At 40.3% G+C, this 27,294-nt stretch overlaps 1 protein-coding gene across 1 annotated transcript in view; it reads left to right on the forward strand.

Annotated features, from left to right (window-relative positions):
- Nucleotides 1-27,294, forward strand: part of LOC141108996 (uncharacterized) — a 90,908-nt gene that overhangs the window by 16,154 nt on the left and 47,460 nt on the right. The window contains exons 10-30 of the mRNA XM_073600953.1: nt 5,757-5,810; nt 6,611-6,664; nt 8,567-8,611; nt 11,208-11,252; nt 11,382-11,489; nt 12,389-12,442; nt 13,616-13,669; nt 13,791-13,844; nt 14,326-14,433; nt 14,519-14,572; nt 14,654-14,761; nt 15,160-15,213; nt 15,345-15,398; nt 15,496-15,549; nt 15,632-15,685; nt 15,766-15,873; nt 17,464-17,517; nt 17,605-17,658; nt 18,676-18,729; nt 21,320-21,373; nt 25,605-25,658. Of these exons, the coding sequence (XP_073457054.1) occupies nt 5,757-5,810; nt 6,611-6,664; nt 8,567-8,611; nt 11,208-11,252; nt 11,382-11,489; nt 12,389-12,442; nt 13,616-13,669; nt 13,791-13,844; nt 14,326-14,433; nt 14,519-14,572; nt 14,654-14,761; nt 15,160-15,213; nt 15,345-15,398; nt 15,496-15,549; nt 15,632-15,685; nt 15,766-15,873; nt 17,464-17,517; nt 17,605-17,658; nt 18,676-18,729; nt 21,320-21,373; nt 25,605-25,658 (1,332 nt within the window). The remainder of the gene's footprint in view (nt 1-5,756; nt 5,811-6,610; nt 6,665-8,566; nt 8,612-11,207; nt 11,253-11,381; nt 11,490-12,388; nt 12,443-13,615; nt 13,670-13,790; nt 13,845-14,325; nt 14,434-14,518; nt 14,573-14,653; nt 14,762-15,159; nt 15,214-15,344; nt 15,399-15,495; nt 15,550-15,631; nt 15,686-15,765; nt 15,874-17,463; nt 17,518-17,604; nt 17,659-18,675; nt 18,730-21,319; nt 21,374-25,604; nt 25,659-27,294) is intronic.

Genomic DNA, 27,294 nt, shown 5'->3' on the forward strand with positions numbered 1-27,294 from the left:
ACGCAGGTCCCACACAATAGGTAGGCAGCAAAACAGGCCAGTGAATCCTCTCCTCCAGATTGATATCGCCAAAAGGAGCACCAAACCATATACAGATAAATAAAGAAGGGGAGATCTACAGTAAGTGCTCACTGGGCAAAAGGTAAAAAATTTTATTAAGGTCCATTAAGAACTACTTACATGAATTGTGAAAAACAAGCATGTGGCACTACAGTGTGCTGGATAATCCAAGGATGGCAGCGGGTACGCTTTACGTTCGTCAGACCTCCCTTAGCGGGGCGGGGGAGTTCTGACGAACGTAACGCGTACAGGGGAGGAGCTACGCACACATGACGTCACCCGCTGCCATCCTTGGATTATCCAGCACACTGTAGTGCTACATGCTCGTTTTTTCACATTTCACGTGAGTAGTTCTTATTGGACCTTAATAAATTTTAACTTTTGCACAGTGAGCACTTAGATTTCCCCTTCTTTATTTATCTGTATATGGTTTGGTGCTCCTTTTGATGACATCGATCTGGAGGAGAGAATTCACTGGCCTGTTTTGCTGCCTACCTATTGTGTGGGACCTGCGTGCATGACCACCTGTTAGCTCAGGGGTCCTTGCTCTGAGGTGAGCGTAGCACTTAGATTGAAGGTGGAGGGTCTGTCACCATACAGTTGACATTACTGATCTACACTGGTGGAGTCATCTTTTTCATCTCTCTGGGACTTATTGTTCACCAGCATATTGGACTGTTTTTTATTGCGCTGCACTTCCTATTTTTAACATATGTGTTTATGCTTTAAAGCTCAATTCCATCCAAAATAGGTTTTTTTTGTGTTGGACAGTGGGGTAAGGTCTCTATCAGATTTTAATTGCTGCATATTTTCTATTGGAAGAAGTCTCTTTAGTGGGATAGCAAATAAAATAAAAAATGAAAAAAAAACAAAATGTATAAATAGAAACTCTGTGTTCTTATGCCGCGTACACACGAGCGGACTTTTCGACGGATTAGGTCCGGCGGACCGGACTCCGTCGGACAATTCGGCCGCGTGTGGGCTTCAGCAGACTTTTTTTTCCCAAAAGTCAGATGGACCTAGAAATAAAACATGTTTCAAATCTTTCTGACGAACTCAAGTCCGGTCGAAAAGTCCGCTCGCCTGTATGCTAGTCCGACGGACAAAAATCGACGCTAGGGCAGCTATTGGCTACCGGCTATGAACTTCCTTATTTTAGTCTGGTCGTACGTCATCACGTATGAATCCGTTGGACTTTGGTTGATCGTGTGTAGGCAAGTCCGTTCATTCGAAAGTCCGTTGAAAAGTCAGTTGAAATGTCCGCCGGACCTAGTCCGTCGAAAAGTCCGCCCATGTGTACGCGGCATTAGTCTACTCTACCAAAAAACTTTTTAGAAGAAACAAATTTGAGCTGCTACAATTAATCCTCAAGTTCAACTTGATTCAAATTATATACAACGTAGTGCTCAAAAATACCTTGAAGGTGCAAATATTATATATACATTATATATAGCGGGTAAAATAAGTATTGAACACGTCACCATTTTTCTAGGTAAATATATTTCTGAAGGTGCTATTGACATGAAATTTTTACCACATGTCGGTAACAACCCATGCAATCCATACACACAAAGGAGCCAAAACAAATAAATTCTGAAATTAAGTTATGTGTAATAAAATGGAATGACACAGGGAAAAGGTACACATGAAGAAAGGGAATTCCAAAAAGGAGTGGAAAGCCAAGACACCAGCTCAAATCTATCAGTAATTAGAAAGAAATCCTGCCCCTTGTCAGTGCAAATTAATATCAGTTGGTTCAGTCTCAACTGATGGCCTATAAAAAGGTGTCTCATTACTAAGGTGTCACACAAGAAACATCTCATGATGGGTAAAAGCAAAGAGCGCTCAAGACCTTCCAACCTTATTGTTGCAAAATATACTGATGGCATTGGTTACAGAAGGATTTCTAAACTTCTGAAAGTTCCAGTGAGCACTGTTGGGGCCATAATCCAGAAGTGGAAAGAACATAATTTCACCATAAACTGGCCACGATCAGGTGCTCCTCGCAAAATTTCTGACAAAGGAGTGAAAAGAATTATCAGAAAAGTTGTCCAAGAGCCAAGGACCACTCGTGGAGAGCTTCAGAAAGACCCGAAATTAGCAGGTATAATTGTTTCAAAGAAAACAATCAGTAGTAAACTCAACCGCCATGGCCTGTATGCACACCATGCAAGACTCCATTGCTGAAGAAAAAGCATGTTGAAGCTGATTTAAAGTTTGCTGCACAACATTTAGACAAGCCTGTGAAATACTTGGAGAATATAGTCTGGTCAGATGAGATCAAAATTGAACACTTTGGATGCCATAATACACACCATTTTTGGAGGTCAAATGGCACTGCACATCATCCCAAAAACACTATACCAACAGTGAAGTTTGGAGGTGAGAATATCATGGTGTGGGGCTGTTTCTCAGCATATGGTTATGGTAAACTTCCTATCATTAATGGAAGACTAAATTGAAAAATGTACCAAGACATTCTTGATAATAATCTTCTGCCATCTACCAGGATGGCCAGATGAAACGAGGGTGGACATTTCAGCAAGACAACGATCCCAAACACAAATCCAAGGAAACTCTCAATTGGTTTCAAAGAAAGAAAATAAAGCTGCTAGAATGGCCCAGCCAATCACCTGACTTGATCCAATAGAAAATCTATGGAAAGAACTAAAGATCAGAGCTCATAGAAGAGGCCCATGGAACCTTCAAGATTTGAAGACTGTGTGGAAGAATGGGCCAAAATCACACCTTAGCAATGCATGCAACTAATTTCTCCATACAGTAGGCATCTTGAAGATGTCATTACCAACAAAGGATTTAGTATGAAAAATTAAATACATTTTAGTTAGCATGTTCAATACTTTCCCTGTGCCATTCCATTTTATTACACATAACTTCAATTCTGAACTTATTTATTTTGGTCCCTTTGTATGTATGGATTGCATGGGTTGTTACCGGCATGTATAGGTATATATATATATATATATATATATATATATATATATATATATATATATATATATATATATATATATATATATATATATATATATATATATATATATTAATTATTTGTTCCCCCGCAGATTTTGTAAGTTTGCCCACTTGCAAATAAATTAAGGTTCTATCATTTTTATCATAGGTGTATTTTAAAAGATAGAGACAGAATAGTAACCAAAAATCCAGAAAAAAAACTCATAAAAGCCACTTCTTTGTTGCCTTGGCGGTATGTTTTGAGTCATTGTCATGCTGGAAGACCCATCCATGACCCATCTTCAGTGTTCTGGCTGAGGGAAGAAGGTTCTCATCCAAGATCTTACAATACATGGACCTGTCCATTGGCCCCTCAATGCGGCAAAGTTGACTTTTACCTTTTAGCAGAGAAATAGCCCCAAAGCATCATGTTTCCACCTCCGTGCTTGACTGTAGGGATGGTGTTCTTAGGGTCATAGTCAGCATTTTTCTTCCTCCAAACACAGAGAGTAGAGTAATGCCAAATAGCTACATTTTGGTCTCATCTGACCACAGCACTTTCTCACAATTCTTCTCTGAATTGGCATGACTGTAGATGTGCCTTCTTGAGGAGGGGTAATCGCCGTGTTTGGAGGAAGAGAAATGCTGACTATGACCCTATGGACTGCAGTCCACAAATGGTCACCATCAAATTTAACTGAACTTGAGCAGTTCTGCAAAGAAGAGTGGGCAAATATTGCAATGTCTAGATGTGCAAAGTTAGCAGAGAAAATTCACAATATAAAATCCACGCTAAAGTAGCCAGGAGCCGGCTATTGTTGCCTGCACTTCAGGGACAGTGCTGTTGATGAGGAGCTGTCTCTCTCTAGTGTTGGCTTGGACTCCATGTTGTCATTACCTAAAAGCAAAGCAGAGCATTGTGGGATGTGTAGTTCAGAATGCTGGGGTTTTAATTCTAGCAGGACTGGCCTGAACTACAACTACCAGACTGCTGCGAGAGAAGAACAGACTGCTCAGAGAGAATATAAAGAGGATGGTCTAGGCTTAGAACGCTCTCTTGGGACCCCGGCCTGGATCTGCCAGCAGGAACTCTGTGCCTGTGTGTGTGTTTTGCGGCCGAGTCGGGGCCTGCACAAGAAAGAGTTATCAAGCTGCACTCAGAGGGACATCTGCGGACAGCATCACCCCTCTATCTTGCAGAGGTCTGGAGGCTGTTCCTGCTCCTTCCACACTACCTGCACTTCAGATCCGGGTGGGCCACGGTGCAACGGAGGTCAGACGCCATTCCCTGAGCGAGGACCCAGAGAGAGATCCCAAAAAGCCATCACCATCATCATCGCTACCAGCAACTTCAGTTACCATGTCGGTGAGTGGGCACCTGGCCATTTAATCCTATAGACACTGTATACAGACGCCATTGTCTTTGTCCACATCTCTGGTACTTGTAGTGCCACCGAATGCAAGTTCATTTAATCCCATAGACACTGTATACAGACACCTGTGCTTTTGCTCACATCTCTGGTATCTGTAGTCCTACAGGGTACAAAGCCATTAAACAAACCTACACTGTGGTCACTTGTGCTCAGGTTATACAGGAAAAGTCTGTATCCTCTATTGGTTAACCACATACCAGCTAAATTCGCTCTGCTCTACCATCCAGGATTATTTCACCTACCATTCTTTGAGTGCTAGCTGAAGATCTGCTGTACTCCACAGAGTTACCTTTAAACCCTTTTATTCCTTTCCAATGTTCACAAGTGACTAGTGTTGCTTAACTTAAGGGGTCTGCTTTCAGCTATCTGGAACTCTGCTTAACCAACTGCCGACCAGCCGCCATCGTTATACGGCTATACAGGTTGGCTCCCCTGCACAAATCATCGTAGCTGTACGGCGGGCACTTTAAGGGGTACAGGAGGTGAGCGTGCACCACCGGGGGCGTGCACCAACGGGGTCGTGCGCCGCGTGACATAGGAGCTGATGCATTTTTAATTTTTTTCACATGTTGATGTTATATCTTTCACTTGAATGTTAGATGTAATATGTAATATGTTATATGTAAATACAGCTGGATAAAACAAAAAATGTGTCTGTCTTCACTTTAGGCTGCAAAGCAAGGGGGGTGATTCTTTTCTATACCCACTATGCATTATGTGACTTTTGGGATTTTTTAGTATAGGTTGAGATTATTATAAAAGTATATTGCATCTTTTTGACTATATGATTAATATTTGTACCTTTGAGTTACTTTGTACATTTGGGGTATTATTTTTAAGCACTACATGGTAGATAACTTTGATACATTTTAGTACAGTGAGACTGTACTGACATTGTTTTTAATTCTCTTGGTCTTTGTCTTGCCCTGTGACAACCACACACACCATTTCTTAAATGGGTGCTGCAAGTACAGCAAGTGAGGGTCAGTGTCTGCAATGGTGTCATTGACAGAATTCATAACATGACAGAATTTGTAACTCTTCCCCAACTTTATCCAAAACTAAACAAAAAAATTAACTGGAGTTAGGCTGTGTAAGCCATAAATTATTTTCAGTTGTACTATTGGTGTTTAGTAATAGTCTCTCTCTTGTATAAAACTGCCTCTTTCGGTATCACGCTAAACTGTTGTTCTCTAAATACATTAAAATGATAGATGATTGTTGTAGAAGCTGAGTGGAGTTTTGACTTTGGGATAAGAATATAAAACTTTAATATCTCTTATTCCTAAGGGGTTGCCAGGTCCATCAGGTCAAAGAGGGCGGACCGGACATCCTGGGGAGAAGGTACAGTATGGAAGATCTCCTCTTCTGATCCAGAATCAAAAATATATTTTCTCTGTGTTTTTATGTTCAGATCTAAAAAATATTGCATATTTCTACTTTCTGTTTACCACTTATAGCCAGACGGTGACAAGCACCCAGTAGGTTCGATAGCTTTTCTGCAGGCCAATTTAGAGCTGATGTCATATAGACCCAAATAGAGAGATCACTTTGCAAAGATAGCAGAATGGATCACAAAATAGAAATACAGCCTCACCCTCGTTCCTATTAAAAGACAGGACCATTTTTGCAAAATAAAGGTTTATTATTTAGAATTGAAACAGTGATATAAAACAGTTTAAAAGCATATAGACTCACAAAACATGTACAATACAATTAACCAAAAGCCATCACCCTTTGACTTTAGGGCTGTCAAGGGTTCTGAAGCTTCAAACGTGACCCTACCAAGTACAATTCCAAGCATCAAAAATTAGAGCTTACTAGAGGTTAATAAGGGGTTACATTTTTTAAAATCAGAAACCATGCATATAGGGGAGCCACTCCGCCATTGAAATCTGCAGTTTGTCTGTCAGTCCAAGTACAACTGGTAAAACTTGGTATAGACCAGTACTTGCCCCAGTATTTGGTGTGCAAGTCCGGTACTATACCAGTTAAAGCGATACCATTGAAGGGTCTTCATGTCTACAATGTTCACATTATATCTGTACTGCACGATGTTGCCCACATGCTTTATTTCAAAACATATACATTACTGCAAAAGTATGAAAATCTTCCTGCATCTGACTTTCTTTTTACTATAACAGGGAGAGATTGGAACCCCCGGAATTCCAGGACCACCAGGCAAAGCTGGTCCAAAGGTATATGAATACCCTGTGATTACAATGCAAAACACAGATCAGAAATAATAAAGTTAAAAAGCAACATGTCATTAAAAGGTTATGGTCGTCGATAAAGTGATATATTAGTTAATGGTGGAGCCTGATGGGGAAAGTCAGCCAATTATATATGTCTCAGATACTTCAAACGTGAGTGCTCATTGCAATAATCCACAGCTGTTTCTGTACACCTAGGGTTTTGGGTGTCCCTATTTACCTTTGTGCATTTCAGGTCATCCTCTTAAGACATTCTCTTAACATTCTCCATAAGCTAAATAGGAATAATTAGGAGGTATAAATCACACATATATGAAGAGATATAGAACCCCAGCTGGTTCAACTGAAAAAAAAAAGCTGACAGATCGCCGTACCAACACAGGCCATGTTGATGCGGTGATCTCCCCCACTGTGCTACTGTATTCTGACAGAGGGACTCTCCCCCTAACAGAATACACTGATCCGGGCTCTCAGCCATTGGCTTCAAGTGCCCATCAGATGCTGGATTTCCAGCATGTTCTTTCAACAAAAGCCAGTGACTAGACTAGCTTCTGTTGCACAGACTGATGTACACACTGACCAAAACGTCAGCCGATTCCTACTGACATTTTATTAAAATTTTTACGTAAACTAAACCTTTTATTTTCTCTAATCCCTAAATCTGTGCTTTACTAGCATACAAAAATCAGCATTACCAGCAAAAGATTGTGCATTCCTGGAGCTTACCATCCAGATGGGTTCATTTTTTTTTAAAGGCCCATTCACACTAATGCGTTGTGGTGACACACAGTACCGTGTGCTACCATTCCTTTTGAAAGGCAGTGCACCCAGGCTGAAAAGTACATCACACTTGCTTTGTAGTGTACCATATGAATCATCTGTGTATTGTGGGGCCTGCATTAAAAAAATAGTGCATGTGTGAATTTCAGAGCATTGTAGTATGTTGGCAGCTGACTCAAAATGAATAGGCTGCCTTAACCTCCCTAGTGGTATTCCCGATTGTGGCTCGGGGTGAATTTTCATTACCAAAAGGGGTAACCCCGAGCCACACTCAAGATTGCATCGCAGGATCCATGTACAGCTTACTTACCTTGTCCCCAGGATCCTGCAATGTCTCCCCGCTGTGTGTACGAGCTGTGTCTTCGCTCAATCTATCACAGTGCCGAGCTCCGTTTCCTGCGAGCGACGCACAGGGACGGAGCCCGGTGCCAAATTCAAAAAGTGAAAGATACATTACACATACAGTACACTGTAATCTTACAGATTACATTACTGTATCAAATTATTTCACATCCCTTTTGTCCCCAGTGCTTTGTCTAGTGCCCTGCATGCAGTTTTATATTATAAATATTGTTCTTTCTGCCTGGAAACTGGAAATTGTCCATAGCAACTAAAAAGTGTCCCTTTACGTCAAAAGTGGTTTTAGACCAGCTAGAAAACAGCGATAATAAATTAGAATCACTTGCAGAATTGAGCGATAGTGATTTGTGGGCAACTGAGCAAATTTCAGTGTTTTTGATTTGATTACATTATTGAATAAATTTTATTATTATTATTTGTTAGAATTATTTATAGTTATTTATTATATTATAATTTATGATTTTGTGTTTCAAACTTTATCATACCCGGGATGTAGACTCTTGTGTGGACAGATTTCCATGCAAAACAATGTACAGCTTTCAGCATAAAAAATCTGACATAATCATACCGCCAGGGAGGTTAAGATGAGTCATGGCAAGACACAAACATTGCACATTACCACAATGCTCTAGGTGTGAATGTGATCTTTTATTGGTATAGGTGTTTTACTCCAACAATGTAACCAAAGCCAATTTGCAATGTTTTATTTGTAATCCTGTGTTTAAACAATGTTTGTTTCTCATATAGGGGCCTCCAGGTCCTCCCGGGGAAAGGGGACCCACTGGGCCACAGGTATTAATCTTCTTCATCTTTCAAAAAAGTCAATTCTGAGTTGATTATATCCTGGGCCATGTCATATTGGGTCTGTTAAAAAAAACAAATTGCCCATTTGATCAGTTCATGAACTTTTGAAGATTGTATATGTTAACAAATAACTGCTGAAACTTAGGGATAGTATTTTTAGGGATGCTAGGAAACAAATGCCCCAAGAGCCACCTTTCCGAACAGTCTCCCTTTTGTCAGTTTTTCTATTTGGAATTGCTATACTTTTCCAAAATGTTCCATATCTTAACTAAACATACTTTGCAGGCTCCAGTAGTATGATTAGTTATATGAGTTTTGCGTTATAAGATCAAGTGCTGTTTAACATGCAGAATGGCAGCACAGTGTAATGCCCCGTATACACGGTCGTACTTTGTTCGGACATTCCGACAACAAGATCCTAGGATTTTTTCCGACGGATGTTGGCGCAAACTTGTCTTGCATACACACGATCACACAAAGTTGTCGGAAAATCCGATCGTTCTAAACGCGGTGACGTAAAACACGTACGTCGGGACTATAAACGGGGCAGTAGCCAATAGCTTTCATCTCTTTATTTATTCTGAGCATGCGTGGCACTTTGTCCGTCGGATTTGTGTACACACGATCGGAATTTCCGACAAAATTTTATATCCTGCTCTCAAACTTTGTGTGTCGGAAAATCCGATGGAAAATGTGTGATGGAGCCTACACACGGTCGGAATTTCCAACAACAAGGTCCTATCACACATTTTCCGTCGGAAAATCTGACCGTGTGTACGGGGCATAATGCATCTTCCAGTGCTGCACATAGGGACATTTTTAGAGATTATGCTTCCCTAGGTACATATGGTTAACACTTTATGCTGGCATCACTGCTTTATTCAGAATTTCTGATATTTGCTGTAAAAATTAAATATTTTATTGATAAATACTGTGAAAATAAAATAGAGAATGGTCTACTGGAGTCTGCAATACATTTTAAATCCAAAGTCACCATTGTTCCCTACATTCCACCATTTAAAAGATGGCAGACAAATAGGGGAATGTTGCATGCTAAGTGAACTGTAAAGGGTCTTGTGTCTCTGTAATGGTCATGCGTACTAGGCTCATGAATAGCTGTGTGTGTGTAGCAGCCATTTTGTTCACATTCAGCAATTACATTTTAAGTCATAGGTTTCTCTGTTTTAAAACTAGAGATCCAGCAGCTCTGATTCCTTCCCCCCTTCTTTCCTTCACTTTATATAACACACAAACTGGTAATTGATGGACCTTTCCATTACCCAATCCACAATTTAGGTCTAGAAACCCTAAAAAACAAACAGATACCGGTCGTAAATAGCTCTGTTGGAGGGGATGGCCAATACACATCTCTGCAGACTGGATAGCAGTTATAACTCTGAAACTTTAGCATATTTTATAACTCATGAAATAATAATAGCACAACCAGAATATAGACATATTTACCTCCCTTGGTTAATTCATAGAGTTTTGAGTCCAAACACCGCTGCCCTAGGTGTACAGGGAGCAGAACCAGCCCAATTCAGGCGAACTGGACATCTGAAACCTGTAAAGTTTATATACATTTCAAAGCTAAATTTAGGCTGGCCTATAATCTGCATGTTAACAGGCCGTAACTGGTAGGTACTCAGAGATATGAATACCTATAGAAACCTGTATTTGGGTCATAGTCATAAACATTGAGACATCCCCATAAACCACTCATTAGATTCTTAATTGGTCAGATGGCCTCTGTCAACACCCCTTTGATCCCAGAGAAAAGGGGAATGCCAGGACAGATTGACAGCTTTCATGTACCATCAACCAAGGAACATCTGTCAAGTTATGAGAGCTAATAACACCTTGCTCATTGATTGATTGAACTCTGCTAAAACCAAGGACTTTGCAAGTATTCTTCCCTTTTAACCCTGTTGTTTTATTGTCTCTTTATTACTTTGTAACACCCTTTTTCTGTAAATATTTTATTTTCACCATTTTTACCTTTTTTTTATTATTAAACCCTATTTTGGAAGCTGTTAAATTATCTCTAATGCTTTCAATGCAAACTAAAAGAATCCCTGTCTCTTGAAGAGTGCTATTGTATAGTATAAATCCTCTGTGGTGACAGTGTGTGTCACAGACGTTTATTTCAAAACCATAGTTGGTATTGCTAATCTTGTGGAAGTTCTGAATCTTCGTTAAAAGTCGGTGGCAGTTAAAGGGTTAATTGCTTAACGTAACCCAGTGACAATCGCTTTCAGGCTGCTGGCACCTAGATCTAGATTGTAGGCCTGCGAGCTGGAAAATCTTTGAGCAGGGTGCAGCTGAAAGTTGCATTGTTACAACAGTGACAGTGAGGCATGAGATTGGCCAGTCCTTTGTCACGAGCTGGTAAGAAGGGCAGGGGTCTGACATCCGCTCTCATCAGTCTCCTCTTGACAGCTTGTGAATTCTTAATAATTTGTTGCTCAATTTACCTACAAATATCCATTCATTGCCAGGCAAAGCAAAAGTAAATTCATAAAAAGAAGTTGGAAGAAGTGATTGCTTTCACTGGTAACTATACCTATTATTTCTGCATCTCCAGGGTCGTATGGGTGAGATGGGTGACAAAGGCTTGCCTGGATTACCAGTAAGTGGGTTGGCATTTCCTAGGGTCAGCTTGGCCTGGGTAAAAAAATAGGAAATGTATTTAACATGTTACCAATTTAATTTTATAGGTTATCATTCAAATAATAGCTTGTATATTTGTCTCCTTTAGGGCCCATCTGGCAATCCAGGATGTGATGGGGAACTGGGAAAAACTGGGGCCACAGGAGAACCAGGCCAACCAGGAGCCCAAGGAGAAACTGGTCCTTTAGGTTACCCAGTGAGTTTGATTTTAGATTAAAAAAAAAAAAAAAAAGCGTACAGTGTTTGACTAAAAGAACTAGACTGCTAAGCGTACAGCAGAGTAAGCATCATAGTTCACAAAATAAAAAATAAATAAAAAAAACAGGGACACTATATTATTAAACATGCTTATGGAGGAGTGACATGCACAATGAATCACCAAAAAACTGCCTATTAAAACCTGTTTACCAAATTGGGATATCAGTATTTTTGTTGCATATTCACAATGAACGTGGGAGCCTAAGCGGCAAATTAGCTGGCCCTAGCACATGTGAATTGAGGCATACCTTAAAGTGTAATGCCACGTACACACGGGTGGACTTTTCGACGGACTAGGTCCGACTGACTTTCCGACTGACTTTCCGACGGACTTTCGAATGAACGGACTCACGATCAACCAAAGTCCAATGGATTCGTATGTGATGACGAACGACCGGACTAAAACAAGGAAGTTCATAGCCAGTAGTCAATAGCTGCCCTAGCGTTGGGTTTGTCTGTCGGACTAGCATACAGACGAGCGGACTTTTCGACTGGACTCGAGTCCGTCGGAAAGATTTGAAACATGTTTTATTTCTAGGTCCGTCAGACTTTTGTGAAAAAAAAGTCCGCTGAAGCCCACACACGATCGAATTGTCCGATGGAGTCCGGTCCGCCGGACCTAGTCTGTCAAAAAGTCCGCCCGTGTGTACGCGGCATAAGAATAAGAATACCATCAATACTGGATATTGTCAGTAATTGCCAACAATTTTTAGAGACGGGGTAGGGATCAGAGCAGTAGATACAGAATGATAGGGTATTGGATTTAGGTTTACATGGAAGGTTTGATTTAAGAGGAGATAAATCTTTTAATACTCTGTCAATTTTATTCTTATTTAGGGTCGAGAAGGGCCAGCAGGACCAGAAGGATCACCTGGAGAGGAAGGTGAGAAGGTAAGTCTGTCCAAGAAAAAGCAAATCTTCTCTGGAATAATAGTTGTGTTGCCAATAGCAGGCTTTTATGCTTCAAATTGTATTTTTTTTTTAGTGTAGCTTGGCAAATAATGGGCTGAACTAGTTCTGATTTCATATACTTTATGACTGTTTTTTGCTAGCATTGTAGCGTCTTTCAACCTAGGAAAAAAAAAAAAAAAATGTAATATAGTGCACAGTACCATTCCTTAGATTTGATGGTTACATTCTCTTTTTTTCTGAATTCTTTTCCTTTTATTTGTCCTGGTGATTCTTCACTGTATCTGTGGAGACAGCCACCCAGGTTGGACTACATATATGCCTAAAAAAATAAAAATCTCTTCTCCTATAGTCATTAGTTATTTTAAAACTCTAAACATCGGTTACTTTGGTCCACCAAGTCCCAGTATTTTGGCTTTCACAGAAGATCACTGTGCAGTGCAAACCTTCAGTGCAATTATCACAAACACAAGAGCAGTAAAAAAGAATGTATTATGCACCCCCATGTATAGCAATTGGTTAACATGCTAAACTTTCCCATGAGTTCATTACAAAAAATACAAAACTATGAATATAATACAAAACTAAAAATGATAGGAAGAATATAATATAATTAAAGAAGACAACACATTACAACATTAGGAATGCCAAGTATTTACTTATTTTATAATTTTTGTGATTGACTAATAAAAGTGATGTTTTTTACAAGTTAATTGATTGCCAATTATATACACAGGAGTGCATTAAACTTTATTCCCTTGCTGCTTTTGTGTTTAGACAACTAATATGTCTGCCTTTGTTCACCAACATTTTCTTTCTTCAGTCCAGTTCACAGGAATTGACAAGGACACTGCACTTCTGTACTTGCTGAAAATGTTCTTAGCCTGAAAAAATAAAAGTAATGCAGCCGCCACCTCTAAAGACCAATACGCTGTTATAAATTATATATTTTTTTGGGTTTAGTTTTGTTTTAGCAGCCTTCCAGATTATAAGGGATCTTACAGCAGATCAAAACATTAGCTGTGAATTGAAAAAGTATGGATAATAATGTGTTCCACTGGATCCTTTGCAGGAATTGGATGTATGTTAAGATTTCAGCTTACTCACAACAAAATAGAGCTTCATTTAACATGTAAGCTTCTAACACCTTTACAGGGTGCCATTGGGCCAATTGGAGATCAAGGAGTCAGTGGGCTGGATGGGGAACAGGTAATTGCTGTCATTTGTGGGTCGTGACCCTTGTGTAAATATCACAGAGATAATCTTTGCTACAATCAGCGAACTATGGCCACCCTGAAACAGTCAATTTCCTTTTGTCTATTATTTCCAGGGTGAACCAGGCTCAATTGGCAGTGAGGGTCTCATTGGGAAGAAAGGAGAGCAGGTGCGTATACAGAAGCCATAGGAATTTTGTTCGGCTTATTTCTTATCTGCATTCTTTATATTAAAAACACTTCTTTAAAGTTATGCTGCAGAACTCTAATCAACGGTTGGTGCTCATATTTGGTATTATTATGATAATGTAATAAATAAGTGTTAATGTTACAGTATTTTTATGCTTCTAAAACCTCCAAAATATATATGGTTAGTAAATTAAAATGGCAGTCTGATAAAATCACTAAATATACTGTAACTCAGTACCCTATGCTGCTATACATGAAGTAGGGAAGCAGATAATATACAGTTCACTGTCTTTAAACATTGTCTTACTCAAACCCTAGCACTACATTATACTAATAGAAAGCACAGAATGCACAATCTGAGCAGGGAAACCTCCTATTACGCACGGAAACATGTTCTTGGGCAAAAAAATTAATTTGATATGGTCCAGGCAAAAGACTTTTGCTGTTGATTGTCTTTTTCAGGGAGATGTTGGTGTTCCTGGAAACCCTGGTCTCCCTGGGCCTGTTGGTGATCCTGGGGAATTAGGATTACAAGGACTGCCAGGCCCCCCAGGAGAGCCAGGGAAAGAGGTATACTTTTCTCATAGGTTAAAAACAAGCGTAGGGGAAAAGTTATCTGAATGCTTTTTCTAACATAATATTTTCTTGTGTTTAGGGAGACACTGGGGACATTGGAGATATTGGAGACCCTGGACCTTTAGGAAGAAAGGTTTGACCTAAAGTTTTGTCTGAGGTGGCTTAAAACTTGTACACTTTTACCTATAACATTCTCTAACTTAAATAACATTAGGGAGAAATTGGACCACCTGGAAGTACTGGAAATCCTGGGCCCAGTGGCATTATAGGAGAGCATGGAGTAAGAGGCCCTAAGGGAGAGAAAGGTTATGTAGGGCTCCTGGTGAGTAGACAGAAAAGTCACTTTGGCCATCAACCTAAATTCTCTGCTGCAGCTTTTTTCTTCTGATATTTAAATAGGACCAATTCTATATAGTTCCTTGCAATGTGCATAGATACATAAAAGTTTACAGCTTACTGTGTAATGTCTCTATCACAGTTTGTTAATAGTTGTACTAAGGGAATACCACACAAGCAGGGGTAGAACATATGCCATGCAGACAAAGCTTTGGTGGGAACTAAACCCAGAGTTCCAACTTTTTAAGGCCATCGTGTTTTTCACTAAGCCTGTCTTTGGTTTCTTTTTGGGTTTTATGTAATGGATAGACTGGATGGCATTAGTTCACTGATTTTGATTGTAGCCTGCAATTGCTTTTTTACTTTAACCTTGCTGTCCCTCAGGGTCCACCAGGACTAATGGGAATTCCCGGACCTATTGGGCCACCAGGAGACATGGTATGTGAACCAACTGACGCCTTAAAATTGATAGGAGAGTTGACATATTAGAGACTTTCCCATGGTGAAATGAGAAGAGTGGGAAGTGGTAACTAAGCTTCTATATATATTTATTTATTTATTTTTTCCAGGCAGCAGTAGGGGATCCAGGTCCTTCTGGTCCAGATGGGCGTCCAGGAATAAAGGTAATTTTCATGCAGAAATTTTCACGATACATAATTATATTACTTGTTTAACAAATGAAGGCATTTCAGTTCTTTGATTTTTTATTAATGTTTGCAGGGTGATGTAGGCACTAGTGGTGTAAATGGATATCCCGGCCCCCGAGGAGGCTTGGTACGTGGACTGTGATTGGAAAGAGCTCATATCTGAGGTTTTTAAAATTTTATTGATTTTTATTATTTCTTTCTGTTTTCAGGGTCCTCCTGGTGTGAGAGGAGAAAAGGGTGAGCAAGGCCATCATGGATCCCCGGTGAGTGAGAAAACAAGATCAAATGGACGTGGAGCATTAGGGGCTATTAAGGTCCTGTAATATGTTATACCATTTTATAGGGTCCACCAGGTCGAACTGGGAGTAAAGGTTCACAAGGTGCTCTGGGGCTCCCTGGCCCAGAAGGACAAAAGGGGGAAACAGGAAGTGAAGGCCTAAATGGAATCCAGGTAACAAAAAATTGTTCTAATACGAGAATTTTTATTGTCGATTTTTAGCTTTTGCATTTTGTCTATATCAGGGGTGTCAAACTCATTATTACTGGTTTTAGTAATAATTTAAGACTTAAGCTGTGAAGGGCAGATGCAGTTTAGGACCGGCACTGAGCCCACTGACACTCGTGTAGCAGATTATGCAAGTCTGAAAAGGAGGGTTGCACAACGCTGGTATCATCCACAAGAAAATTTATTGGAGACTGCTCAGACAGAACAAGGATCTGCGATGGTGTTCTGTCTGAGTAGTCTCCAATAAAGTTTCTTGTGGATGATACCAGCGGTGTGCAATCCTCCTTTTCAACTGGCATAGAATTTGTATTATTCTCATAATAATTATAAGCAGATGTCCAGAACAACCCACCGCCCTTACATCAGATGTCAAGAGCCCCCCACCATCAGAAGTCAAGAGTCCCCCACCCTCTCTTACATCACAGTGCACCCCCCCTTACCTTGTGCTCCTGCTGGGAAGAAGCTTGGGGCGGAGCTGGGAAGCAGAAAGTGCAGGGTCTGGAGAAGGACCAGAGGAGGGCCGGAGTCAGCTGCCGGAGTCCGCTGAATGCTGGTACCAGGGAAGGGGGTGCTACGGCTGAACAGAGGGACACAGGAGCTGTAGATGGAGTTCTGTCCTTTCTGCTGCCGACTGCTAGGGGAGGGGCAGCGCAGAGATGAGCCTCTCTGCAGCTGCACAGAGAAGCACAGGATCTTGCACAGGAGTTCTGTCCTCCTCTCTGCTGCTGACTGCTGAGACAAGGTGGAAGGCGAGGTTGTGCTGCAGCTGCAGGAGAGATGCGAGGACCACATGAAATGACCTGGTGGGCTGGATTCGGCCTGCGGGCCTTGTGTTTGACACGTGTGGTCTAGATAATATTTGTTTGTAGGTCCTCTGGGGAAGTGCTTAGCAAAACAGCACAAAGTCTTACTAAAAAGAGAATGATGGTTGGTTAGGCCTTTAATGGGTTGAATATTTTCTATAGTTTCAGATCAGTCCTAACTGGCCTTTTAAGTTTATTGATTGTTTGTAATTTAGTGTAAGACAAGTTTTTATTGCATCTATTCAATTTAGGAAATCTATGGTGAAATTGGCAAGTGTCTAACTGCATAATAAATAGGCTTGTATGTTTAGGTCTTCCAAATACAGAAACTAACCACTTTTACTGTTAAATGTTTGACCTTACATTTTTATCGAGCTCATAGTAAGTCAAAAATAAATAAAAACTCTTGGCATTTTTATGCACTCATTTAGATCTTTATCCTACTCACTGTATGCTCAACAAGGCATAAGCTTGATTCCATTACTTGATTATGCAATAGCTGGGGTTGTGGTGTTAAAGTACCCACAACATTTATAGAAAGATCTCTTCAATTAAACCACTAAGAGTTATAAGAAATTAGAATGCAGTTCAGCCCATATAGCCAAAATATCAAATGTTGGTGGTCAAGAATGTAAAGAACAGAAATTTTCAATGCTGACAGTTGCAATATGGAGTAAAGATAACTATAATTATATAGCCAGAGACATCATAAAATATTCTTCTTTATTTTAAGGGACCTTCTGGGGTCACTGGTGAGACTGGAGCAATGGGAATACCTGGAAGAGAAGTGAGGATTCAACAAACTTTATTAGTACATGTAGAGATGCAGACTAACTAGACCGATTTCACTGATGCCTCTGCTTTCAAATACTAGGGGGAACCTGGTGAGAAGGGACAACCTGGAAAACAAGGGGTATCAGGAAAAGTGGTAAGGAGCACAATATTGTCATATTATATATATATATATATATATATATATATATATATATATATATATATATATATATATGTAATTAGAAATTAAGTATCTAACATTTTTATCATAGGTGTATTCTAAATGATAGAGGCAGAGTATCAGCCAAAAATCCAGAAAAAAACATATGATACAAAAGTTATAAATCAAGTTACATTTTCTACAAGATTAAAGTCTGGAGACTGGCTAGGCCACTCCATGACCTTAATGTGCTTCTTCTTAAGCCACTCCTTTGTTGCCTTGGCGGTATGTTTTGGGTCATTATTATGCTGAAAGACCCATCCATGACCCATCTTCAGAGTTCTGGCTGAGGGAAGACGGTTCTCATCCAAGATTTTACAATACATGGCCCCATCCATTGGCCCCTCAATGCGGCAAAGTGAATCAGTACCTTTAGCAGAGAAACAGCCCCAAAGCATAATGTTTCCACCTCCTATAGAAAATTTAAGGAGGGAGCCTAAACTTCGAGTTGCCAGGAGACAGCCAAGAAATCTTAATGATTTAGAGAAGATCTGTAAGGAAGAGTGGACCAAAATGTGTGCAGACCTGGTAACCAACTACAAGAAACGTCTTACCTCGGTGCTTGCCAACAAGGGTTTCTCCACCAAGTACTAAGTCATGTTTTGCTTGGGGATAAAATACTTATTTTACTCACTGAATTGCAACTTAATTTATAGCATTTGTTTTATGTGTTTTTTCTGGATTTGTAATTGATATTCTGTCTCTAGCATTTAAAATACACCTATAATAAAAATGATAGACCCCTCATTTCTTTGTAAGTGGGCAAACTTACAAAATCTGCAGGGGATCAAATAATTATTTTCTCCCCACTGTATGTGTGCATGTGTGTGTATATATATATATATATATATATATATATATATATATATATATATATATATATATATATATATATATATATATATAAATTAAAAGAGAGAGAATGTGTAAATATCTGTATCTATTCCCCAGGGGCCCATGGGAAATCCAGGTACAGAAGGGAAACCAGGACAGAAAGGGGTAAAGGTAATCTATTTTATTATAATGTTCTCCATAAATGTGTTCTGTGAAATAACCAAAAAACAACTAGTATTAACAGAATGCATAGTAGTTTTAAAGCTGAACTCCAGAAAAGTTAAAGAATACCTGTGAATGGCTTTAGATATGTTTCCTTTAATTTTAAAGTATGAGTTAGATAATAAAATGCTTAAAAATATTTTTTCTCTCTTCATATTTTCATGTGAAACCAGCAGCTGAAGCTGTAGTCTCCTGTTCACATTTTTACCTGTCTGTTCTCATCTGTTTTATTGAAAGAAGCCTGCCGTATACAGAGCTCAATAACACAAGCTGAAATAGACAAAATTGAATGATTGGGACAGTTTATTTTTCCACTCCCTCTTGCTGCTTTCATGTCCAAAGTTCAATCAGAGAGAGAAGGTCTGAAGGCATAGAGCTTCTGTTGTGCTCTCTGCTTAGAGAACCCCTAATGCTCCAGGGAACCTTTGCTATTAGTACACCCACTACAGGACTGACTTTTAATATTAATATAAAATACACATTTAATACAAAATGTTTATTATATATTAATAATACAAGTCACATCTAAAATATCAGTTTAAAAACGGTATGGTTTAAAGTTACCGTACATTAAAAAAACTAGTCTTGTCATTTTCAACATTCGTATGCATTTAAACATACCCATACCAGCACAGAAAATGTTGTAACATTTAACGGTTCTATAGCTATAATATGTAATCCACTATTTTAGGCCTAAAGTTGAAGTAAACCCTCAGTGAACAGCCTCAAATGATACACAGGGATGAAACAAATCTCCCTACATAAGTTTTACATGAATATCTACTGTCTTCAGCTTTACATATCTTTTAAAGAGAAGTGTAGGTTTTTTTTTTTATTCATACTTACCTCGGTAGATGGAGCATCTTACCGATGCTGCAGCTGTCCCCCGCCGTCTCTGCAATGAGAACTGAGCCAGCGAACATCGCCGATGGCTCGGTTCTCGCAGATCCCCAAGTGGAAAGCTGCTGATTGTCAGTCAGCGTCTCTCCTCTCTAATCCTCCTCGCTTACTGGAGCGCTGAGCTGTGAAGGGGCGGGGAGAGGCCGTCTCAGTGTCTCAGCTGAGACTGCCATCAATCAAGGCAGCTGGCGGATCCATACTTGGAAGTCGGCATGACGCATTGCCTCGACTGATGGCAGTGACGTCAGCGGAGAGCAGACTTCAGAGCGTTGTCCGTTGAAAACGGGTCACAGGAGTGCAAAACGAATTGCACTTTTGTGACCCATAGGAGAAGCCCAGCCTAAAAAGCTCAGGCTCGACTTCTCCTTTTAGAAAGTTCAGATCGTGTTAGGAGATTTTCTCTTCCTGTTTAACACTGGAGTGAAGCCTGGGCATACAGCCAAGACAGCTGATTGGAGGAAAGGCACACACACACCTCTCCTCATAGGTAGAAACTTTCAGAGCTGTTCGTTGAATCATTCAGGGCTGTGCTAATCTAATTTATAGCATCCTCCCCAACACAAAACTCAGGCTTTTATCTCGTGTGACTGAGAACTTGTCAGGAGTTATCAGGCTGATAACAGAAGAACGGAGCAGGAGACAGCTACGGGACATAGTGCTTTGAAGAGCGATAAGAAAACACTGCAGATATATGTGCTCAGCTCAAATTTGAATCAGATTTAAAAAAAGGTTTATTGTGACCCTGTGCTTTGTCTTCGTGGGGTAAAGCAACATGTTCACTTTTATAGCAGCTCCACCAGCAGCACATGCTCCCCTTACTTCAATACTCACCTCAGCTGCTGGGAGCAAAGAGAAATACCAAGTACTCTTGTCTCTTCCTCCCATGTAACTGTGCTGGTTCTTGGTTGCACAGGTGCCCAGTGCTGTCACATAGGGATGGGAAGAAAGTTCTCAGTCCTATGTAAGCAATGACTAGGATTAAATTTTTGCTAAAACAGCAATTCTTCTCATTGTTTAACTGTGGAGTGAAAGAAAGATGAATATAAGCAGCTGTAGGGATATTTACAAATGCGTAGGCATAGCAGAGGTTCACAGGATGAATCATTGGGGTTACTGGACAAGAATTCAGCTTTATGTGGGAAACAAATACTCAAGCAGCCTTAGATGATACAACATTCTTTCTTTCCATCACAGGTGGAAGGGAAGAAAATTGATTGAAACCCTCCTTCAAACCTGTTGTGAGAGGAATACAGGAGCTACAATTGCTGACCTTCTTTAGAGAATACCAATAGCCTGGTTGTAAGGCATCCCTTTGTTCAGCAGGGACCAGCAGAGATTCGATCCATCTATGGGTAGCCTAGTTGTTCTGAAGTTGATCCATCAATCGACTTCAGTACAGCTAGCCTATTGTTATATTATTAGATTGTTAGATCATTGTGTTATCTGGTGGAAGGAAAGAATGTTGTATAATGTATGGGCCGCTTGAGTATCTTGAACAGGTATGTAGCTCAGTAAAGCCACATAGATGTTAGAGTTCTTTATTTATATAATTGTCCTTAGTCAGTGATTCAAAGTCATGTTTTATATTGATTAGCTATGCAACCATATGAATCTGGAATCCTGCCATTTGTTCTTACAGGGTGAGAAAGGCAAAGATGGTCGACCCGGCTCTTCTGGCAGTACAGGCAGGAAGGTAACTTTGTAACGGGTACAGAGGAAAGCATAGCTCTTAGGATGGACAGTAACACAAAAGGTCCTTATTGTATTGTAAAGACAGGTTGCATGTATCAGTGATATTATATCAGAATTTTTAAAGAATAAATCTACCTTTTAACTGTGTTGTCTTTGATTCACTTTTCATCAGACATAGACACAGTTTTCAAAGTATTTTAGCATGCGATTTTGCTTATTAGAAAAAACATTGTTCTACCTGTTCATTGTATTTACAGCTCATTCTTTCTCCACCATATGCAAATGAAAGAAATATGATTTTGAAGTGAGCCAGACACAACAGGGCTTATGCATGAATCTGAATTTTCAGCCTTAAATTATAACTGTGAAATGTAAAATGTATATTTTACCTCCTATTTAAAGTGGTATTAAAGGAGTTGTAAAGGCAGAAGTTTTTTTTTATCTTAATGCATTCTATGCATTAAGATAAAAAACCTTTTGTGTGAAGCAGCCTCCCCAGCACCCCCCTAATTACTTACTTGAGCCCCATCTCTCTCCAGCGATGTCCACGAATGTCTAAGCCCTCAGGGACACTCCTCCTGATTGTCTGAGACACAGCAGTGGCACCATTGGCTCCCACGGCTGTCAATCAAAGTCAGCCAATCAGGGAAGAGAGGGGGCGGGGCCGGGGCTTCATGTCTGAATGGACACATGGAGCTGTGACTCAGCTCCAGTGCCCCCATAGGAAGCTGCTGACTGTGGGGGCACTCGATAGGAGGGAGGGGCCAGGATCAGCACAGAGGGACCTGAGAAGAGGAGGATCCGAGCTGCTCTGTGCAAAACCAACTGCACAGAGGTGGTAAGTATGACATGTTTGTTATTTTTTTGTTTTTTAAAAACGAGACTTTACAATCACTTTAAGCGCAAAAGCAAACCTTTATTATATTGCAGCTTACCAATTCTTAGATGGGGTGGCTGCATTCGTGTTTCTTTTTAGGCTTTTTATCCTTTATTTTAACTTGGTGATTCTTCTAGTAAGTCTGTTGTTTTTCAAAGTAACAAGCTGTCCTGCAGATGAAGTAGTTAGAGGGTTGAGACAAACTCTTTACCACTGGCGGGGGTGCTTACAATGACCAGCTTTTACTTATTTGTGTAAAACCTTTATCCCAAAAGGAAAGAAGTGTTACTGTAACTGCTTATCAAGCGATAGCTCGAGTTTGATTTCAATTTGTTAGTGTATCTAAATCTGCTAGTACATCTAACACTCCCTTCCCACAGATTAACAATCAGGGGCGGACCTACAGGGGTCGCAGAAGTCGCCATTGTGACCGGGCCCCATGCTGCAGGAGGCCGTGTGGCCCCCTGTATGCCTGAATTGTTGGAGCAGTGTCTGCATATGGGACTGAGCTTCCCGATCCCCAGCCGATGCATAAATCGGCAGTGCAGGAGCTTGGTCCCACTGTGTTTACACCGAAAGTGAAAGTAAGGGAGACTTGTCTTGCACAGTGTGCGCTGTGGTCTCTGCTTCCTCCTACAATGCAGTACCTGGCATGGAAAGCGAAGGTACAGTGCTGGTGGTTATTACAAAGGCTATCTGTATGTATGTTTGTATGCATGTGCATGTGTGTGTCTGCCTGTTTGTTTGTGTGTGTTTATATGTGTGTCTGTGTGTGTGTGTACATGTGTGTGTCTGCATGTTTGTGTGTGTATATACAGTATCTTATAAAAGTGAGCACACCCCTCACATTTTTGTAAATATTTTATTATATCTTTTCACGTGACAACACTGAAGAAATTACACTTTGCTACAATGTAAAGTAGTGAGTGTACAGCTTGTATAACATTTTCACTTAGGGGTGTACTCACTTTTGTTGCCAGCGGTTTAGACATTAATGGCTGTGTGTTGAGTAATGGGGTGTACACACGGTCGGACTTTTCAACCGGACTGGTCTGACGGACACCGACGGACCAAATCCGGCGTACAATCCGATCATGTGTGGGCTTCACTGGACCTTCAGCTGACTTTTCCAGTCGCAAATCTGACGGACTTTAGATTTGGAACATGCTTCAAATCTTTACGTCGTAACTCCGCCGGACCCAGAAATCCGCTCGTCTGTATGCTAGTCCGACGGACAAAAACCGACGCTAGGGCAGCTATTGGCTACTGGCTATCAACGTCCTTATTTTAGTCCGGTGTACGCCATCACATACGAATCCGTCAGACTTTGGTGTGATCGTGTGTAGGCAAGTCCATTCGTTAGAAAGTCCGTCGGAAGTCCCTCAAAAGTCCGTCGAAAGTCCGCTGGAAAGTCTGTCGGACCAGTCCGGTCGAAAAGTCCGCCGTGTGTATGCGGCATTATTTTGAGGGGACAGCAAATTTACACGGTTATTATTATTATAAAATATTTATATAGTGCCAACAGTTTACACAGCGCTTTACAACATGAGGGCAGACAGTACAGTTACAATACAATACAATTCATAACAGGAGGGATCAGAGGGCCCTGCTTGTTAGCGCTTACAATCTAGAAGGGAGGGTCAAGTGAAACAAAAGGTAATAACTGCGGGGGGTTGAGCTGATGGAGAAAATAGACATACAGTTGTTAGGTGTGGGTAGGATAGGCTTCTCTGAGAGAAGGGTTTTCAGGGATCATCTAAAAGCCAATAGAGTAGGAGATAATTGGACAGATTGGGGTAATGAGCCATAGGATTGGAGAGGCTTTGGAAAAGTCCTGGAGGTGAGCATGGGAGGAGGTGATGAGGGAGCTAGAGAGCAGAAGGTCTTGAGAGGAACGAAGAGAACGATTAGGTTGGTATTTTGAGACTAGGCTAGTGATGTGCTGGAGGCAGAGTTGTGGATGGCTTTGTAAGTAGTTATACAAGCTGTACACTCACTACTTTACATTGTAGAAAAGTGTCATTTCTTCAGTGTTGTCACATGAAAAGATATAATAAAATATTTACAAAAATGTGAGAGGTGTACTCACTTTTGTGAGATACTGTATGTATCTGCATGTTTGTGTTTATATGTGTGTGTGCGCATGTATGTTTATATGTATGTGTGTGTTCATATGTGTGTCTGTGTGAATGTGTGTGTTTATATGTATGTGCGTGTGTGTGTTTGGGTGTTTGTGTGTGTTTATGTGTGCGTGTGTGTGTTTATGTGTGCGTGTGTGTTTATATGTGTGTCTGTATGTGCATGTTTATATATGTATGTACGCATGTGTGTGTATTTATATGTGTGTATTTGCATACATGTGTGTTTACATTCATTTTAATCCTGATCCCCTATTTCTGTACGAAAATACCATTTTGACTGGAAAAATATTGAGCAACACTGATACAGAGAAACCAATCTCTCTATTTTCCTCCTGCAGCCACTGAAAGCCTGCGGGAGGTAGAGGAGAAGTGGGGGGAAAATGGAAAGATCCCCCCTGTATTTTTTTTCTGCCCCCCCATGCTCTCTCATGGCCCCTCAACTTGTCCCCACAGCTATGCAGGGTTCTCCCCTCTCTTGCCAGCTGCTGCAGGATATCTGTCAGGATGAAGCCTTTTCTGAATGAAGAGTCAGTGATCCGTACCATTCACTGACTCAGTCCATTCACAACTGAAACATACTAAATTGTTTTTACTATGCTTCAGTTTGTGAATGAAGGTGGAGCTCTGTACAGAGCTATTCCTGTCTATTCATTCTGTACAGCTGAGGCTGCAGAGATGGATATTGAAGGCTGTGCCCTCAATCCCCATTCTCTGTCTCAAAGGTGAAACATCAGAGGTCTGTTTGGACCCCTGGTATCTCACCAAAGCCCCCCAAATGGGGCTCCTAAAAAATTGTACCAGGGTCACAAACATCGCACTTGCGATCGGGCCCTGGCGTTCCTCCACCGGGCTTGGAGGGAAGGGCCCCCAGTCGGGTATCAGGGGGGCCCTTCATGGTTTCTTACACGGGGACACTGAAGGTTCTAGTTACGTCACTGTTAACAATGCTACTGTCCAAAGGTGACAGGGGAGGGACCTCCAGCAAATTACCAGCCTCAGCTCTGTTCCTGTGAGCTGTGTGGTTTGGTTTTTCAATTTAAGGATACTGGGCAGGGAGAGGCTGATAGGGCCACCTACCAAGTGAATGTAAGGTCAGCTTTAGAAGCTATGGGTCTGAAGGACAGTAGCTGCTCCACCTCAGGTAACCTCTGATTCACAAATATATTTAGGACTTCTTTAAATGTTGAACCTGATTTATTTTTTTTTGGCTTTAGGGCAAAAGAGGAAAAGCAGGATCCAGACCACCACGTGGACCTCATGGACCCAAGGTAGGAAAAACAAAACATTTAGTTTGTACTTTTTAGGACCTAATTAATAAGACAGAGGAAACCACTGGTATGCAGGTATCCTATACACATTACATTACCACCCAATCACCCCATAAATGTTGAGATCAGGAAACTAATGTCTATAGACACCATGGGGTTTATTTACTAAAGGCAAATCCACTTTGCACTACAAGTGCACTGTAAGTGCACTTGCTGTAGATCTGAGGGGGACTTGCAAGGAAAATAATAAACCACATTTTTGCTTGCACATGATTGGATGATGACATCAGCAGAGCTTCCCCTAATTTCAGAGCTTCCCCTCAGATCTACAGCGATCTACAGCGACTGCACTTACAAGTGCACTTGTAGTGCATAGTGGATTTGCCTTTAGTAAATCAACCTCATCATATCCTTAGTGGTCAAGTAGGTTTGTGTTTATAGTAGTAATTTTAACAAAAGCTAATTGCTGTTATAGAGTCTCCTAACATACTATTGTATTCTGAAGCAATTGTTTCTAGTTTTTAGCAGGGAATAGTTCGAACCTCCATCAAGTTTTTTTACTGTCTGTGTTCCCTTGTGCTGATGTCTATTGTCATTGATGATGATCCAAAATGTACAGTTGTCAGCAGAACAGGATGTAAGGGGTAATGTTTTAACCCTTTCATGACTACTTTTTAAATTTGGTGTTTACAAGTTAAAATCCGTATTTTTTTCTAGAAAATTACTTAGAACCCCCAAACATTATATATATATATATATATATATATATATATATATATATATATATATATATATATATAAATATATATATATATTATATACATATATATGTATTTTAGCAGAGAATCTAGAGAATAAAATGGAGATTGTTGCAATATTTTATATCACACAGTATTTGTGCAGCTGTATTTTAAACACAAATTTTTGGGAAAAGGGACACTTTCATGAATTTTAAAAAATCCAAACAGTAAAGTTACCCCAATTTTTTTGTATAATGTGAAAGATGATGTTATGCCGAGTAAATAGATACCAAACATGTCACGCTTTATAATTGCACGCACTCGTGGAATGGCGACAAACTACGGTACCTAAGAATTTCCATGGCGATGCTTTAAATTTTTTTTTACGGTTACCAGGTTAGAGTTACAGAGGAGGTCTAGTGCTAGAATTATTGCTCTTGCCTCTGACGATCGCGGCAATACCTCACATGTGTGATTTGAACACCGTTTACATATGCGGGCGCGACTTCCGTATGCGTTTTCTTTGCTGCATGAGCTTGCGTGGACGGGGGCGCTTAAAAAAAAAAAAAAAAAATTTTTATTTATTTTATTTAATTATATATTTATAAATTGTGTTTAAAAAAAAAATTGATGACTTTTATTGCTGTCACAAGGAATGTAAACATCCCTTGTGACAGTAATAGGTGGTGACAGGTACTCTTTATGGAGAGATCGGGGGTCTAAAAGAGCCCCGATCCCTCCTTTGCACTTCAAAGTATTCAGATCGCTGAAAACGGCAATTCTGAATACTGTGTATTTTTTTAAAACCGGCGCCATTGGCAGCCGAGTAAAGAGGAAGTGACGTCATGACATCCCTTCCGCGTTTACAATTACAAGGCTGGAACGAAGTCGCCCAC

This window comes from Aquarana catesbeiana, linkage group LG09, assembly GCF_042186555.1.
Source record: "Aquarana catesbeiana isolate 2022-GZ linkage group LG09, ASM4218655v1, whole genome shotgun sequence".
Classification (NCBI taxonomy): Eukaryota; Metazoa; Chordata; class Amphibia; order Anura; family Ranidae; genus Aquarana; species Aquarana catesbeiana.